This window comes from Vicugna pacos, chromosome 3 (assembly GCF_048564905.1).
Source record: "Vicugna pacos chromosome 3, VicPac4, whole genome shotgun sequence".
NCBI classification, from domain to species: Eukaryota; Metazoa; Chordata; class Mammalia; order Artiodactyla; family Camelidae; genus Vicugna; species Vicugna pacos.
Genome location: NC_132989.1, coordinates 7,632,223 through 7,651,492, shown reverse-complemented (window position 1 = coordinate 7,651,492; position 19,270 = coordinate 7,632,223). Strand labels below are relative to the sequence as shown.

The 19,270-nt window shown below is 43.2% G+C and overlaps 1 protein-coding gene across 11 annotated transcripts in view; it reads right to left on the bottom strand.

Annotated features, from left to right (window-relative positions):
* Positions 1–19,270, bottom strand: part of EBF1 (EBF transcription factor 1) — a 376,175-nt gene that overhangs the window by 355,518 nt on the left and 1,387 nt on the right. For all 11 annotated transcript variants that reach the window (XM_072953719.1, XM_072953717.1, XM_072953718.1 and 8 more), the window contains exons 2-5: positions 17,603–17,759; positions 16,971–17,034; positions 16,269–16,324; positions 5,853–5,926 (exon numbers count right to left, since the gene is read on the bottom strand). In XM_072953719.1, the coding sequence (XP_072809820.1) occupies positions 5,853–5,926; positions 16,269–16,324; positions 16,971–17,034; positions 17,603–17,759 (351 nt within the window). The remainder of the gene's footprint in view (positions 1–5,852; positions 5,927–16,268; positions 16,325–16,970; positions 17,035–17,602; positions 17,760–19,270) is intronic.

The window sequence follows — 19,270 nt, the reverse complement described above, 5'->3', positions numbered from 1 at the left end:
TACGTGGGGAAGAACAGAGGCTATATATTTTATTGCCATACTCCCGCTGTCTTCTGCTTTGAATCACAATCTTACTTTTCTGTTAAAAAACTAAAAATCAACTGCAAGTTGGGGACAGAAGATTTTCCCTTAGGCTGAACTGACATCTAACCCTCTGAAACTTCCTAGTTCTAACCCAGAGCTGAGCAGAGCAAGGACCCATCATCCTTCCCCACGACAGTCTTTCTTGCCTTCTCTTTCCTCCCGTCTCCAAGCTGAACTGCTCCCTAGTTCCCTCTACTGAACTCGGAAGGACCAAGAAAGGTGGGTAGCAACCTCCACCACACACAAGACAGGCATTAACCAAGAAGGACCGGATGAAGGCGAGAACAGATTCACTTGTGTTTAAGGCAGGAGAGGGCTCAGGCTGAAATAATGCAGTGGAAGGAACAACAGACACAAAGGCACTCCAAGGGAAAAGCTACCCTGTTGACAAAAGAAATCACAGTGATAATCACGCCCTCATTGCTGTGTGACTGACGGATCTTCAACCTTCCAAACGGCGTTTTCTAGGCTCCCGCTGTGTGTGCCAGGCACCACACCAGGCACAGACCTGCCATTTGCTCCGTAAAGTAGGCGTCTATCGGGGGACTTGGAGTTTCCTAGTTTGCTTTGTCACAGAGCAGGACTCCCTTTATTTTACATCCCTTCTTGACCTGCAACCCAAGCAGCAGGAGAGCAATGTGGCTCATCACAGGAGTGGGTCCCCAGCATCCGGGGACCTACATACACTGTGGACTCCAAACACAGCAGCCTTTTCCCCAGCAAGCAAGTTCACCCCTCGGACAATTCTGCACACCCAGGGAAGAGCACACTTCTGAGTGTCAGCCCTCGCAGCCTAACACACGTGGTGTATCTCTAGTGAGCGTCTGACACGCAGCTTCATAAATCGGGGCAAGAAACATCGACATGCTTCCTGGTCCTGGGACCTGCAGCTCCTCATCTTCAGGATGTGGAACCTCTTCCCATAAGGAGAAGCGCTCTCAACCACAGAAAAGCAGCGTCTCCATCTGCAAGCTTTACAACAAAAAAATTAGATTACGTTCCCCATTTAGCCAAAGTGGCTGGAGAGTGAGATGTGTAAATTATCTAAATAGTCTGATTAACAGTGATAAGAATAAGTCCATCCTGTCAGTTACCGATATTATCAAGTTTTCCTATTCTTAAAAAAAGAAAAAGAGGGAGACTCACTCCTTGTTTTCTCTAGAGTTGGTTTCTTCCCTGCCCAGCTTTCTCCCCGCCAGAGTCACCACCACTCCTGGCCACCTGAACCTCATAAAACCTGGCTTTGCTGCCGCAGCTCCTATTTGAACATCCTCTCCTGCAGTTCACCAGTGACCCCCTGGTGCTCTTCTCAGTCTTCACGTCCATCTGGATTTCCCTACACTTACTACACAGATGGTGCTCTGTCTCTGAAACTCCCTTCTTTTGTTTCTATGCCCTGTATGCTCAAGGTTCCTTTTTTTCCCTAAATCTCGAACACTCTAAACGGGATCTTTCGCCAAGAACGTACCCATGGTCTCTTCCCCTTCTATTCCCCCATCCTTGTCGGTCCCATGTAAGCCCACAGCCTCACCTCTCACGTTTGAGAAAAGACCCCTGACGTTCATGATCCTTCACCCTGACTCTCTGCCCAGCTCCAGGCCACAGGCCCACCACCTGCAGACCTCTCCCCAGGAAATCCTGCGGGGACCGCCCACAAACAGACCAAAACACTCCTTCATGCATCCTCCAAGATCCCCGTCCTGTCTCACCCTCCTCCCCATTCCTGCAGCTACAACCACCTGTAAGTACGTCCTCCCTTCCCTGAGCCATGGTCCCTGGCCTCGCCTCTCACCCCAGCCCACAGTGCAGTCTAACCTGCTCCCGGGTCCTATCTCCCAGGCTAGCCTGGAGGCTCTCCTACAGCAGGCGCCAGCCCCATTCGGCTCTGCACACCACAGTGCTTTGCATACAGTAGGTGCTAAAAGAATGAAAATATCCTTAACCACCACACCAAGAGCCAGCAAAGTATGTTAATGTTTTAGTAGACACTTCACTTCCTTTCAAGGTTCTCTTACCATTTGCTCCTCCGAGCAGCACCAGGTACTGCAGACACGGCTGCTGCTGCCACTGCTTCTACTGTTTCTGTTAATCTCTTTTGAAATTTTTAAATTTTTTTATTCTTTTTAATTTTTATTTATTTGGGGGGAGGGAAGGTAATTAGGTTTATTTACTTATTTATGTTTAGAGGAGGTACCGGGGATTGAACCCAGGACCTTGTGCTTGCTAAGCACGGGCTCTACCACTTGAGCTACACCCTCCCCCTGGCTTCTGTTAATCTTACCACTAATACTACTGCTGCTACTACTAATAATAACAAGAGACGTTCAGTGCCTACTAGGTGTCAGGTACTGTGACAAGCACTTATGGGGATTATAGCATTTAACCTTCACCACCATCCCATGAGACAAGCAGTGGTTTCTCCCCACTTCACACATGGGGCAACCAAAGCAGAGAGGAAAACTGAGTAACTTCTTTGTCTTCAAGGAGCACTTAGTCCAGCAAAAGAAGGCAGGCCCTGGGCACACAGTGACAATGTGATGAGCAGTACGAAGGAAAAGCACAGGGTACCACGGGAATGCCTAACAAGGGGACCTCACTCAGGCCGCGGGCCACGGACGCTTTCCTAAAGGAACCACGCGTCAGTGGGCATCTGAAAGACAAAATCGGGACGAGCCAGCAAAAGAGGAAGGAAGAACAAGCCACATCTAGGGACCAGGCTAGCCCTGGGAGCGCATGGTCCGCAAGAGGTTAGACACTGACAGTGGAAAGAGAATGCTTTCTTCAACAGAGCACTGGTGCCTGCAGCCGTCCTGTGCACTGGAAAGGGAGCCAACCTGCTGTGCCCTGTCTGAGAGGCCGGGCCCTGCACTCACCTCCCAAGCATGGTCTCCACTTCCCAGTCACACTTTAAACACAGGGTGTGGGGATGCATTTGTAATCAAATTCTTTGTGGAATGAATCCTACTTATAAAAACCCTTCATGGGGCCATATTTTTAAACGACTATTAACAAAACGTAATGATGATTGGAGTGATAGATTCCAGTTTACCAAAAATGCAGAACCTCTCCCAGAATTCCACAGAAAGAGGGCTGTGCCATCAAGTCAAAGGGGTTTTGTCTCAAAGAAAGACAATAATTATAATCCAATGACAGCAGGTCCTTTAGACAAATCATGCAATGGGGCTACCCTCTCAAAAGAACAAAATAGATTTTTAAAATTCTCAATGATTTAAGGTACAATTCCTTGTTTTGTTTGTTTTAGTTTTTCTTTTTCCTTTGCCCACAACAAAACAGAATCATCCCAAGCCCTTTCCTGTCGATCTAAATTCTGTGTCTCCTTTACCATAGCTCCAATGTACTATAAATATACCTCTTTTGTGACATAAATGCAAAGTTTTATTGTGCCGTTAGCCTTGATAGAAAGCACTGCAGAAAGTTGTTTAGAAATTAAATATCTAAAACAAGCTATTTTAAAATCCAGGGCCCTCACTATTTCATGTCTGCAATGAAGAAATTTCATCTTGGGGAGAGGAAGCTGTCTTTCACACCATATGGTTAATGGTGGTGCATAGCAATTAGCCAGGCTGATTAATGGTGAACAGACTCTAATTTTATGCTTATAATTGAGCCTGCATTTGCACCCCTGGTGCAAATTCAGCACATCCCAACTTCCACTTACAACAGGCAAGAAATCAAGAGAAATAGGATGGTGTGGAAAGTGAGAATTTTTTTCCTAAAGCCCCCTAAAGAGCATCAGATTTGCAATTTAAAAGACTGTTAGCCACACAATAGATGACAGGCTTGTGTAATAGGGTCATGGCAGTCTGGTAAACAAACAGTACCCCTTACATGGCTATAGGCTGCCAGGAAAACCGTCATCTGTAACATTAGCAGGATGACATTTTGAATATGGCTTTTCCCTCTTAGCCACGCAGTACAAACATCATTTGCCTTCAGTGGCTTGAGAATTTTATTTTTGCTATTTTTATGTTTCTGAAAAATAGAACATCAGCAGTTAAACACACCAGCCAGCATAATAAAGAGCTCTGGACCAATGAATTTTAAGAACAAGAAAAAATATAAACTGCATTAATAGCGGGTAGGCTTGTGTGTGAAAGGCATAATATATCTTTAAGTCTTTTTAAGAATAGAATTATTTCTAGCATAGTCCAAACATGTACAGATATGAGATGCAAATCTATGATTTATAGATATTCGCTGGCCTGTTGGTTAAGATCTGTCTTACTGTCTGTCTCCTATTTGCTAGAATCCCATGTAATAGAACATGGAAGATTCATTTGAATGACATGCTAATTGTGGGAAGCTAAAACAGAGATATGGCTGGAAAAATAGTAATACAAAAGAGGCCATTTGTTTTAATGCTTTTCAGAATACTTTTTACTCGTGTGATTCTGCAAAGTGTAACTCAGCTTTAATTGTGCGATTGTTGTATACAATATAACTCTAATTTTGTCTAATAATATCTTCTGAGAAATCTGACTCTGCTTTTGGATTTTTTTTACTGCTTTAAGTTAGAGAAAAGCAACCTGTTTTTGGAATAATTAACAAGTTTTACAAATCGCTGAAGCGAAAACTTGTGAAACTCCTGTGTATTTTAGAATAATATATTAGAATATGGTTTTTCAAGGAAGAAAAGGAAATTCTGATATACATACAAAATACAGAGAAGTTAATATTGGGGAGTTTGCTAAGCAAACACGTTCAGCCCTTTCCCGTTTTATTTCCACCTGTGGAGTTTTCAGATCACTTTGCCCACAAGCCCACGAGCAGCAAATACAGCCCACCCAGGCCGATGTGGCCGCTGGAAGCCCCAAACGGACTGGACAGTCTCAGTCAGGAGCCAAGCACGCTTTGTGCCAGGAGAGCCTGCGTGGCTAACAAAGCGATTAGCAGCCCTTCCCTGATGCAGACCGTCATCGTCATGCTTTATCCAATTACTCAGGCGATATCGGAAGCGAAGGCCCAGTGTTACTTTACGAAGAATAAGAATCCGAAACTGCAAGTTGAAAGGCGGTTCTCTGGTTTACTCTCTCCCATGTGGAGGGTTGGCTGAGGCCATGGAAGTGAATGTGGTCTGCTTGCCCGGTTTCACATGTAGCTTCAGGCCAAAAATAAAGAAACTCATTTCTGGACGACGTGAATTTTTGTACCTTTCAGGGACTCATCTCTGCCATTCTTCCGAAAGCTCACTACCAGCAAGAAATATTAGTTACACTGCCATAGTTACATACCAGGTAACTAAGGTTAAGAAGTCAGATGCAAGAGGGGAAAGACGCAACCACAGTCAGCTTAAGGGGGAACGATGCTTGTGCACGGATGGCCATGTTTCTAAGTGGGAGAATTAAAAAGGGGAACTGTAACTTTCAAGTCTTATCCAAACAGAGGCTTCTGCTGACATCAGTAGAACTCTTACTCATTTTACTGGCAATGCCGTTGAGCGCATAAATTAACACTAAAAGGGTTATATTGTATTTTATCCGATTGAAAGGAAGAAGGGGAGGGCAACGCTTTGTGCCCATTAACAGTGTGATTTCAAAATGGAAATGTATGTCTTTTTAGGATGAAATCTAATAAATAATTGAGAACCACCGTGATGCTACCAAATACTCACGTCTAACATTTTTTAGATTGTCTAATAGAAGCAAGATAAATATACACCCAAAAATCGACCTGAATTCACCTAGATTTGGGATACAAATTCACCTTCTCTTTGCTAATTAAAAGGGAGAAAACAAGGTGTTTCTTACCTGCACATGATCTCGTGTGTGAGCAAGACTCGGCACATTTCTGGGTTCTTGTCTTGGCCTTCATATACTATGGCCTGTAAAAAAAAAGGCAAGATTTGAGCTAAGAATGGAACCCAGTAGCAGAGAACAAACTATCACAGGTGAGTTCTTGACCGTCCAGCAATTCCACAGGCCAATTAGCTTTCAGAGCCCAAGGCCTCACTGGGCTGATTGTTTCAAGACCTGTTATTAAGGGTCAACCCCAATCGAGTGGAAGGGGGTGTTTTCCTCCGTGTCCTATGAGCCACCTTATTATGAAGCACATCTTTGGATCCGCGTATGAGTTGTCATCAAGACAACCACAGTTCTTTCAATTCAGATTAAAAGTAAATCTAATCAATGGAGAGGGAAAAAATCTGGTAGGTTTAGCAGATTGAGAAACTAGTGATTTAAAATACAGAAAAGCACATGGATTTGATTTTTAAATGATTCGTGTTTATCGCCTTGTTTTACTGCTTCCAGCTCCAACATGCAGTGCTCTAGCGGTAACTGGTGGAAAACAAGGGAGCGTTGGGGTCAATGAGTCCACTCGCTAACTGTGTCCTGTTTGAGATGATTCATCAATCAGGGGGAGCCCTTTATCCCACCTACAGGCCGAAAACATGCACCCTCCAGGCACAAACGTACCCCCCTAACAGCGATACTCACCAGCACACGCTGGGAAGGTGGGGAAGGAGGGTTAAGCCATGGTTCTCTCCCTCAACTAAGAAACATCACATCTGACTTTCAAAATTTGGAGTCACAAACCAACTCACTAGCGAAGATTTTCTGTCTGCTTTCAGTTATATGTGTACAAACATTTTGCTTAAGGTCACCAGGAAGCTTCCCTGGAACCTCAGCTTCCTAGAAGATCTCCATGTCCTCACTTGGGCCAAAGAAACACGCACAGCTTTCAGCAGAGGAAGGCTCTGCATGGAGATACATTTTAACTAACTTAACACTGTATCACTGCATAATAGTAAAATAACACAGCTTCAAATTGTTGATAAAATTACTTTCACACATTCAGATAACTCTCAATTTCTTGGTGACGAAACTACTTAAGTTAACCAGAGACTAACCACCCTTTTATAGGACACAGGAAGTGCAGCAACTAACTTGTGGTTGGCTGGAACATGCTATGTTTATGAATCTGAGTCTTTGAGAACCATAAATGATGGGGGACAACTTATGACACGGTGTGTGCAGACCCTCGGAGCAAGCTCTGCTTATGGTACCTAACTCCATTACAAAGCAACAATTGCAACAAATATAAAAATGCTAAAAAGTATCTGCATAAGGAGAAAACATTTCTGTACCATTAGACCTTCATAAGCTTTTTTTGTTAGCTTGTTATAATTCTGTATTTTTTTAATGTTTTATTTTGACATAATTTTAGACTTAACAGAAAAGTTGCAAGAATATATAAAGAATTCCAAGATACTCTTTACCCAGATGTCTCAAATTCGTAAATTTGCTTTATTCTTTTTTCTGTCTCTGTTTGCTTTCCCTGAACCATTTATTAGTTAATTGCAGACATGCCCTAAATACTTCTGTATGTACTTCCCTGAAACAAGGAATTCTCTTACATAACCATAGCAGTACAATGCCTAAATCAGAAAATTAACACTGATACAAAAACTTAATCTAAACACTTTATTGAGAATATTCCAATTATCCAATAATGTTCTTTATAGAAAAAAAAAGAAAAATTCTAATATCAATTATTGCATTCAGTTGTCATGTCTCCTTTAATAAGGAACATTCCTGAGCCTTTGTGTTTCATGACATTGACATTGTTGAAGAATATAGGCCAGTCATTTTGTAGAAAATCCTCAATCTGAGTATGTCTGATGTCTCCTCAGACTTAAAGTTATGCAGCTTAGGGCTGGAACACCACAGACACAATGCCGAGTTCTCCCAGGGTCATATCACACTGTAAGTAGCTCCATCGATGGCAGTCAACTCTGACCACTTGGTTACGGGGGTGCCTGCCACCAGAGATCACAGCCAATTTCCCGTACTGTGAAGTTAATATTCACCTTATGTAATTCTTAACTGTCTTCTGGGGAAATCATCTAGATTATGTTAATACAGTATTGCTCAAATTTTCACCCATTAGTTTAAGCATGCACGGATGATGGCATTCTTAAAAGACCTTTTAAATATCCAAGAAGTTTCTTTACTCAAGAAAATGCATTAAGTCAATTGAAAATCTTTTAAAAAACCAAAACGTATATCTCGCTACTTTATTTATTGCAATCGCTGCTAAAAAAAAAAAAAATCAAAGAAACACTGTAAACAACTGATTAAATCTCATATACGGTGCTAAAAAATTCTAATCATGCATTTCTGCGAAATCCTATTATCACTACATGTTTTGTATGTTCTCTTAATACCCCTGACAACCTCTGTTTCAACTTTAGTTTTCTGTCATGCTAAACTAATACAAGTAATTTGGTAAATAAAATTCACAGGTATTAATGGGGTTTTCCCTCTTGTTTAAAAAAAAATGGCTTTTTTGGGGGGAAGGAGTATCAGTTACATCAGACTTTCTCATTTTGATTCTTTCTAGATAAGACCAATATTATTTTTACTGAGGCTGCTGGTTCTACTGAAATCAGTGGGCCCATGATAATACTCAATTAAAGATACGCTGCAGTGAAAATATGTTGATGGCGCCCCCAAACAGCAGGTGATCTGCAGACTCCCAGGAACCCCATGCTTTTATCTTTGGTGACTGAACACCCATTGTGGAAGGCCCAGGGCCTCTGTTGTGCCTCTCTATCAAATGTCAACCTGCCACTTCGCTTCTGGCAGCAGAGTCAAAATGGAGACTCTCTAAATCAAGCAGAGAAAAATGAAAGCATGAGTTTGGATTTTCTCAGAAATAAGTGAGGAACTCTGGGGAGGGGGAGAACCATGATGTTTCTGCTGTCCCTTTCCTCGGGGCCTCAACAGAACAAAGTTTTCAGCACGTCAACACAGAAAAAGAAGGGCTTGCTGCTTCTGTGACTTCTGAAATAAAAGCAAGTGACATGGAGAGTCTTTGCCCTCTCTTGGGGAGGAGAACTAAAATCCTGGAAATAGGGTAATCTAGAACCTCAGCATAATACAGCTAGCTATCAAGTGGAACTCCGTCAAAGGCAGATACATCTCCCTCGCTAAGCAGTTTTTGTTACTGAAAAGGCTTGTTCACTCACACACTCACACACACACACACACACGCACGCACACAATGATAAAAGTAGGGTCTGAGAAATCAAACTTCTGATGAGATTCAACAGAAGAAAATAGGATAAATCTATTTTGATGAAAGTCTCTGCTGCAGAGGGCGACAATCAGACAGACTTAAAAATGCCACCAAGCTGTCCCTCCAGCTCACACACGCATCAAACCTCTACCATCTACATTTAGTACACACGACAAGACGGAGTCACAGTACGCAAACCCAGATTTTACGCCTAAAAGGCTCCTTGAACAGCAACTTAGGGAGAAATTTCTGCTTTTCTTTCTAATTTGAATATGTGCCTCGGTGGGGTGTGAGTGAAGCTCATTGAGGCTGGATCAGCTGGGAGATTACAGAAGCATATAAACAGCATTGACTACTTTAAGTGAAACCATTTTAATAGACAGCTGGTTTAGGATGCAGACAATGGAACACCAAGAAGAAGGCTTATTTCCACCCTCCATAGTAAATCACATGTCTGCTCACTGTGAGAAAAGTAGTATGCTGTGAGAGAAACAAACACAACAGTGGTTTAAATAAATCAGTGTGTTTATCAGGACTAAGGATGGAGGCCTGTACAGAGATGGGCAGGAGGGGGAAAGAACGTATATAAAATATATTACTTAAATAAATGAATTGATGGTGAAGCAAGTTGAGATTCTAACCAAAGAAACAAAAAAATACGGTATCAAGTAGAAAATGATGTTTACGCTAATCTTGCCAACAGCAAATAAATCCCTAAGGTGGCAGGAACGCTTGTGCAGGAAGGAAAGTAAAAGAATAAACAGCACGAACTTCATCTCAACTTTAAAAACCTGGTGAAACTGACAAACAAGTTGTCAAAACTTGTCATATTTGGAGCAGATTTATTTTTCTGAATATACTAGCCTCCTTTTTCTTAACGTTCTCTGATAAGCATAAAGAAAATATCACAACTATTTTTAATACTCTATTAACTTTCAGATTGAGGTTTTTTTTCAAGAATAATTTTTTTTATATAATTAACAAGAAAGAAGGAAAAATAGGACTTGTTAAACTTTCACATCCTTACACAACAACAGCGCCAGGTTTACTGGGAGAGGAGAAAATGCCATTAATTTCAAATGCCCAATTATACATTACCCTACACCATCTTTGAAAGGAAATAAATCAGTCAACAGAGAAAATCTGCCTCGGTTGCCACTGTTTTAAAAGCATCTTGGGAAGTGTGGTTCATTTCTGCTTTTCTAAAATATCACTAGAATATCTTAAAAGTTAATTGAAACTTACTATGGATAAAGACCACATGGTATGATGAAAAATACACGGTGAACGTATACCAGAATCACACTACCAGGGGATACCAGAGGAAATACAGAGGATCCAGCACAGCTTTTCTTTACTTTTCTGATAGTTTTAACTCTTTGCGTTCCCTGCCAAAAGAAAGTGGACAAAGAATACTTTTGACTGTGTTTCATTGAAACCCGAAAGGGTTTTAGGAACAAAATGTTTTCATTAGAAGTCTTTCTTGGCTTACAAACAGTAAGAGACTTGTCATTAGTTTGGAAAGGCAGAAAGAGAGAATGAAAGAAAATGAGAGAAAAGAAAAGGAGGAACTGGGAAAGAGGAAGGAAAAAGGAAGACAGGTAAGCAGGTTACTTATAACTAACAAAAACTTCTAATTTTCCACTTAAATCAAAAGAGTCATCTTGAAAACATGTCACTCTTTTTTCCAAATACAAAATAAAAGGCCAAACCTAACTTGTCACATTCATGAATGTACAAAGTACCTCCTTTAATCGGAAGTTAAGTGTCCTTTGACTACAAACTGCCTTTGGCAGCAAATTACCAAGAACTGAAACTAATGAAAAAATATCATGAGCACCTACAATGTCAATGCACTGTAATATTAATCACTACATTCGACCACCAAGTTCCACTGCTTGTCACTTAAAAAAAAAAAAAGTGTTAGCCAGTGTGGTTTGAGAAATTTCCAGTAGGTGAAGGAACTCTAGTTAAAAACTAACCTGTGCCAAAGAAAGCACTACTAATCTGACATTTCATAAACAATTGTGTCAAACAGCAATCCAAAATTAATAGTGGGATAAAATAAAAAATTATTTTGCTTCAATTAGCAGCTTGGCTACTGGTGAACACATTACAAAGATGTAATTTCAGCTCAGCAGCTAAGCAGGCCGGTTTTCAGGACTGAATTCGGAAAGTTGCAAAGGAATGATACCATGTTCAGTTACATCACAGCCTTGAATAAAAAGAGTGTGTCCCAAAAGCAGTTAGCTTTAGAATGCATCTTTCCTGTCTCAGAGAAATAGAATCCCTCATGCTATCCAAACACCAAGATAAAAACAGGATCATTCTAACAATACCATACTATATATTACTTTTTCTGGCAATAATAAAAGATACTTCAATCATATGACAGCTGCATTTACTATCTGTGTTAGTAGATACAACTGGTTTTGTCAACACAGCGAGGCAATAATAATAATAAAATAATAAAAGCAGCTAATTTATTAAGCACTTAATATGCACCAGCCACTGTTCTAAGCACTCTCACGTGTATGAACTCGTTGAATTTTCACAACAGAGCTTCCAGGTAGGTGCTACCACCACTTGCGTTAGTTTCCAAATGCTTACATATTTTAATTACTCACTAAGACCAAATCATTGTTGCTCAACAACTGTATAAACAATTCACCAGCATCCAAACACTCCTCCTTTCCTCTCAGCAGCATGAGACACGAAAATAGACTATCCGTGCAGTCATACAAATTCGACAAACGCATCACGACTAATATGTTCGTTTTTAATGCTGTTCAAACATTCGCATGGAAACAGCTCTAGCGTAAATATCCCCGAACAAATGGCTGTATATTATCCAGGAGGGAGCAGTTGGACCGCCAGACTGGGGAAGCACTGGGCCATCTGGCTCCGGCAATCTCTCCAAAACCATCAGCTTTGTTTTCACCCCCAGACTCCAAACAACACATTTTCCACTGTGATGAGTTTACATTTTCCCAAACACAGGTCCTGATCATGCATAAAAATTCCAAACTTCTTCATTCCTCTATGTGCAAGGAAATTTAAATCACCTGCATTTTTGACATGTTACCAAAGAAGAGAGAGCGCTGCTGAAATATGGCTCCTAACTATAAACTTGCCCTGTTCTTTTTTGTTTGTTTCTCCAGATACATGGAAGGACGTCTCTGCTGGCCTAGCTGAATTTCTTTGGAACTTATCGATACACTAAAAATGTGTTTATCCACCAATGAAGAACCATGAACTGAAAGGGTTATTAATCAAATCTACGTAGCTGTGGCAGGATATAATGAAACAATCAATAGGAAAAAATGCACTTGCATCAATAACTTAAAGTACCGGGAACATCAAAACAAACATATAAAGATTAGCTGGAAAGAGAAATATGACAGCATTTCTGATTATTGTGCCTTAGATTTTCCACTGTGCAGGGACTTTTTAAAGGACCCCTCACCATATCACCTACCTTCAAATCGATACATATAAAGATTACGTGGCCATTTTTTCCCCCTTAAAAAAAAATAAAAGCTTTTGTTTGGAGGCAGGGAGTGTTTTGTTTCTGATAACTTTGTGGAATTTGTTACTCTTTCTTTAAGTGATAAAAATGTCACTCTTTTCAAAGGAAGATGGTAGGAGGAGAGGTAAGTTAAAGGCTTTAAAAAAAAAAACACTAAAGCTAACTCACTGAAGCAATCACAGAACATAATCATATTTCAAATACTACATGAAAATCTGAAATGAGCCCCATTAAACCTCAGACCTCCCCTACTGGGTTCATTCGGGTCTCTGCATTCGACAGCCATAAACTTCTAGATCCTTCAGGCCTTTCTGCATGCTCACTAATGGAATACCAAAAACAGCAATGACACAAAAACAACCTATTTTTAGTCCAGCTAAACTTGGTTTTGAACAACCCTTCCCAAAAGCAAGCCTCTTATTTTCTAGTTGGCGGACAAATTTTTTAAATATCATTATATCCTTTTTGTTTTATAAGAGAACCAGAGGACTAAGAAGGCTTAAATCCTTACACATTCACTTCTAATAAAGCTTCCGCTTTCCTGGTAGCATCCAAAATTAAGAGTCACCACCCAAAATAGTGTAATGAGACACTTTGAAAAGGTGTGAAATACTGTGTCATACCAATACATCTTGGTTGATTGAGTACATTTCTGTTTGATCTCAATGGTGCTAACTCCACCCAAGATCAGGAACATTCTATGAAAATATAAAGGCGCATAACTATTTTTGAATTTTGCTTGCCAAAGATTCCCTTCCAGTTTTAACCCCAACTTGTGAGTCAAAGGCGTGACATCACACACATAAAGTTGCATCTCTGAGATGGAAAATGTTATGATAAATAAGCAGCTAAGAGAAGAAACTTCAACTGTGTCTAGATAACCCCTCCAAGTTTTATGATGTTATTAGAACTCATCACATCACTGAAATTATTCCATTCTGCACTCTATAAATATCAAAATCCTGAGTCTATCTGAAAGAATTTCATGGGGGGGGGTGTTACTGGGGAGAGGGGAGTAACCATTTAATCAGCCAGCTTTTATCAAGGCTTACTTTTGATGGAAGGGGTCACTGCCTACTTAACTGAAGTCAAAAAATGAAGAAATTTAAACTCAGACTTGGTATTTAATTAGCATAGAATAATTTCAAGCTAGATGAGAATCCATTGTTTTACTCATCAAGGCTAAAACATAATATGTCACAGCCAAGGACGGTTATGCTTCTTCACGCTGATCTGCTTTTTGAAGACTATTGTATTAGCTGTGTACACAAGAAGCTAACCTACTTCCCAAACTCTTACAGCACATAATCAAGGAACAAGCAACCGGATAATGGGCAGGGATTGCCTTTCAAAGTAAAAGCTACAGAGGAGGCATCAGACAACTCCTATGAAAGCAAACAGGTATGCCTCAAAAAAGCTTTTTTTTCCTCCTATTTTTAGACCACCTTCAGGTAATTATTTAAAACTTTTTTCAGGTCACTCCCCATCAAAATATATAATTGCATCCATTTATAAATTTAACTTTCAGCCAGATGGCAGATGACTTTATCACACTTGCTATGACTAAACTATATATTGTTCTGGTCTCACCCCCATCCCTATGGCTGATAGAATTTAGGATACCAAGCAGTCAAAGAATGCCTTAAACTGTAGTTTTTCTTAAGCTTGATGGCCTCATTAGTAAAATGATTTTTGATGTACTACTTGATAAATATCAAGATTATTCGTCCACTGATAGAAGAGAGTGTAAAGTCAGTTCACTTCATAATGGGACAGTCAATTCATGGGCACTATCTAGGGGCCTAAAATCAAGCTTAAAGAGAAGTTAACACTTTAAACATGTCCTACGTTTGTGCTCCTTACAATTGTCCACATCGTAGAGCTGCTTATAATTTAATATCTAAGTGACCAAAGCTTCACAAGCAGACAGGTCTTATTTACTGGTTTGTGGGGCTTTTATCTTTCAAAAAGGAATTCTAATAAATCCATAAGGAGTATGTGCTAGAATTCATACTTTCCATCTCCCCTCTTATCTTTTCTTTCCTATGGTAAGAATGACAGGAAAAGTTATCTGAGGTACCGAAGACAATTTTTTAAAACAAAACTCCACTTGAGACATTTTTGTTTTGACACTATTTTTTTTAATTTACTGAAATCAGTCTATTTTGTTTTTCTGATTGGCAGGGGAAAAAAGTTTTAATAAAATACAATCTGTCCAAATGAAAAGAAACTATCTCATGTAATGACAAAAATCAGAATAGTAATAAATAATAAGACTAAAAGTATAAACGTGGATTTACTCTGAACAACTGACTAAAATAAACAGATTTTCAAAACAGCCAAGTATTTTGGGCTAATAACTTGAAATAAATTTCAGTAGATACTTATTTACCATTTTAAAAACACATTTCATACCCTCATGTTTTCTAGTTGGTTCACAATAACATGTGAAAGTAATAATTAAAATTAGCTGTTACTAAATTGGCTCTTGTTAAGCAGATTCTAAAACTCCCAATAGCTTATTAATGTGCATTTGGTACAACATATTTAAGTCATGGCTTATCTAAAAATAATTTTTAAGTTTGTATGCATACCCTAATTTGAAACCTTCCAAGTCAGCATCTATGAAGATTATCTTCTTTACTTTAAAGGGAATATTTAAAAATCACAATCAAGCAAATGAGCTTTAACCTTCTTACTAAATTGGTGGTTAGTAGACAAGGATAACTTTTCTTTGTTCTGATTTTTTCCCCCACCCAATAAAGCTGTCTTCTTTTTTGTTAAGTCTTCCAAAAACCTAACCAGATACTTAATTCCGAAACTAAACTTTTTCTTAAAATTAAGAAGAAAAAAAAAACATTCCTGTGCCTCGTTAAAACGTCAGACCTCTTTTCTGACTCGGCTCATAATTGTATCTTTTAAACCATAACTCAGCCTTAATGTATACTGCCTGGCACCCGTGTGTTGGGGAACTTAAGAAAAATGCCGTCGATATACCTTTAAGACCACAGGCTCACTCATGCTGCCTGGCTTCCTGCCAAACTCAGAGGCAAAAGCAGGAGGACTTTTGCAAAATATCCTCTAACAATTGTCGCTCCCTCTTCCAACACTACCACCACGACCACCTCTTAAAAAAAAAAAATGGAGTGGATAACCTGCGCTCTCGGTCCATCTCACCATTCCTGGGGAAGCTGCCTCTGCCCCTCATCCGCTCCCTCTACCCTCTCCCTCCCGAGGGAGGCCCTGATGGTTTGAGTTTCTACAAGTTCATCCCACTCTGCACCAAGGTCCCTGGGCACCTTTTTCGCCCCCTGGGAGTTCCCGGCCGGGTCAAAGGAAGTTCAGCCCATATTCTCCCCACTCAGTACCCCACAGTCGTTCATTCACAAGGTCTCAATTTCCCGGGTAGGGAAGGAGCGTCGAGCTATCGTCTCCACGCGGCAAGCCGAAGCGCGTAAGAGCGTTTGGAAGGCAGCGCTAAGAGCGCCGTCCGCGAGACGCGCGGGTACTGAGGGTTCGAGTCCCAGCCCTCCTGCTGCGGAGTAGCCAGCTTCTTGACTCTCCCAAGTTTCGCCGCCCTAGAGTCACCCCCACGGCGCGAAATTAAGAAACTTACTTGTTTTGTCATGGAGTCAATGAGGCGCACGTAGAAATCCTGCTCCGTCCTTATTCCTGGAGGAGAGGGTGGGGGAGGGGGGCGAAAGAGAATTAAGTGAGAGAAGATCCGCACGAAACAAACAAACGAACAAACAAACAGCGGGGCTTCAAGGCTGATGGAACTCCAACCGCCCTGGAGACGCACAGCCAGGACCCCCGCTTCCCCAGGGTCCAGAGAAGCGCCTCTGGCCTAGCCGGAGCGCATTTGGAAGCCAGCCCCCAAGCACGGCAGCTGGGAATAAGATGGACCCCCACCTGGCTACTCTCCTTTTCCCAGGCGGAGCCCCTCTGCGTGCTCTCTGGGAGCCACCCAGGCCGTGACCTCTCAAGCCCCCGGAACCCAGGGGACTTTGGACATGAAGTCTACGCTAAGCCAAGGAAACCTGCCCCAGGAAGGGGAGGAAGAAAGCGAACAGCCCAGCGGGGGCCAGGACGCCACACCTGACCCCAGGTACGCGCCGGCGGGCGCAGGCGCCCTCGGGCCGCTCAGAACCTCCTCAGGTGAAACCTCTTGAGGCGAAACTCAGGTGAGGCGGGTTTACCCCGAAGATGGCGGGCGGCTGAGCTTTCGCTCGGGGCTCTCGCCCACCTGAAGCTCCTCGCGCCCCCTCCCCGCCCCCGGGGCCCCGAGGTGCCGGCGCGGACCAGGTGGGAGCCTCACCATTGCTGTAGAGGAGCTGCAGCCGGTAGTGAATCCCGTTATTGGTCTTTTCGCTGTTGGCTTCCTGCGTTGCACCGGGACGCAAAGACACAACAAGAGATGCAGGAGAGAGGTCGGCGTGAGCTAGTAGACCGACTTCGAGGCAACTTTCCCCAAGCAGGGACCTCTGGCCGGGGAGCCGGACAGAGCCGGGAGCAGCAGAAATTGCCTGCAACTGTGATCCCTCTGCCGTCCCCCCGACACTTACTGCTCCCTCTAACCTTACAGAAAATTCTGTGGGACGCTCACGGGCGATACCCTTCCAAGGGCCCGGGGGCTCGAGCCTGGGCCAGCAGAGGCAGGAGCCGCGCGTGCTCGCGCGGTCGAGGGCGCGTTCATCTCGGTCGCCCTTGCCTCCGGAGTGCGAAGCCGGGCTCGCCTCCCTCCAGCTCTGGGGACTCCGCGCGAACTTTTTTGGAGCAGAACCTCATGGATGAAGAGCCCGGGTTCGCTCAGAACGGGACGTTGGCTAGGGGGACCCCGCGCACGAGTGTGTTATGGATGCTTTGCACTCGCGGAGGAGCGTGCCTCCCGAAGCGCCTGGGCCTGCTCCCCAGCCGGGGGCGGGGGGCAGCGGCGCTGCGCCCACTTACTTTTTCCTTCTCCACGAACCCCACAAATGCTGTCCTCTCGATCTCCACGGGCTGGCCCTGTCTGTCGTAGAGGGCCAGGACGAAGTGGAAGAAGTTGGATTTCCGCAGATTGGAAGGCGGCTGCTTCTCAAAGTGAGCCCGGGCCAGACCCACCCCGCTGCGGCCAAAGACGCAGAGTTAGACGGCTAAGCGGGGCAACTACCCGCGACCCCTTGTCCCCCCTTACACACGCGTGAACCTTCAAACATCCACCTTCTCTGCCCCCAAAACGCCCATGGGCGCCCTAAACGCCCCCTCAGGTGCCTCGGGCCCAACAGGCGACCGGACATGCGTGCCTTCGCCTGTCCCGTCCTCCCCTCCGAGGACCATTGCGCCCCAGAACTTGCCAAAGAGGTGTGAAAGTTTGTCTGGGTTTTGCGCAAAAGATAAAACACTGTAAGCATTTACTCCCACCTGAGGCGCGTTGCATGGGGATAAAGAAAAGTACGGGTGGTTGAGGTAGACCCGCGGTAGCCGAATAAAGCTAGTCGTTTACAACTTGCAGGAGGGTATGGGAGTTGGTTCCCACCACCCCCTCGAATCTCCCATAGGCAGCTGAGAATGGATGAGGAATATGCTCAGCTCCTCTCTGCAGCAGCCACACTTCAGGAAACCTCATGTGCCACCCACAACAGCCAGCCGTGGGTGCCCGGCCTCGGGAAGCCGCATGTACTCCCAAGTAAAGCATGTGGAGAAAAAGAATCTGAGGGTGGAACTCAGACCTGTCACGGGTAGTCGCTGTGGGAAAGGGACCTGGGGATTTTTTTTTAAAGACCTGTCCTAAGTTTCGCTGTTCTCCAGAAATCCTCACACTCATTCCAGAAATCCTATGGACAAGGGCTGACGGCTGAGTGTGCCTTCCGGGGGGCTGGAGGCTTGGGCGCCAAGGGCGAAGGGCGGCCACTGACAGCCAGACCTACTCGACACAAGAGCGCTCACACACGCAGGCGCCATACACACACACACACACACAAACACACACACACACACACACACTTTCGCTTCTAGCCTAGTTACCCAACTCACTCTCACTACCAGCCACCCCCATCTTTATAATCAGCGGGGATGAGAGCAGTGTTGTGGCCCAGAGAAGATGAGGATGATGTAATTAGTCATCTTCCTTCTTCCCCTTCCACCCTCTCTGGGCCCGATTGAGCCTGGGGCCACCAGATCTCCCACTCATCCAAGACCAGCTGAAGCCCAGGAAAAAAATAAAGGCCATATCTCACTTGGGACCGGGAGTGCCCAGAAAGGGTACTGAGAGTGCCCAGGAAAGTTCCCCCAGGTCAGTCTCCAAGGGCAGTTCCTCCAGGCCACACTGTCTAGCATCCCAGGTGCTGAGAATGGCAGAGGGGCTAGAAGGGGCCATGGTGACAGAGGATGGGGAGACTTTTAGAAGATGTCAGAATTAAAGTTAGGAGTTGCTGTTCTCAAGAACAACTAAAAGCTAAAGAGGGAGAGACAACCAGAAAGGAAGAAACAAGAGAAGATAGTCGGAGAAAATGGAAAGAGAAAAGAGGAGAGAAAAGGAATTAAGAGAAGGAGACAGAAGAGGGAAGAGTTAAGAAAGAGGAGGGAAAGAAGGAAGAGAGGGAAGAAAGAAAAGAAAACAGGAAAAAGAAAGGAAAT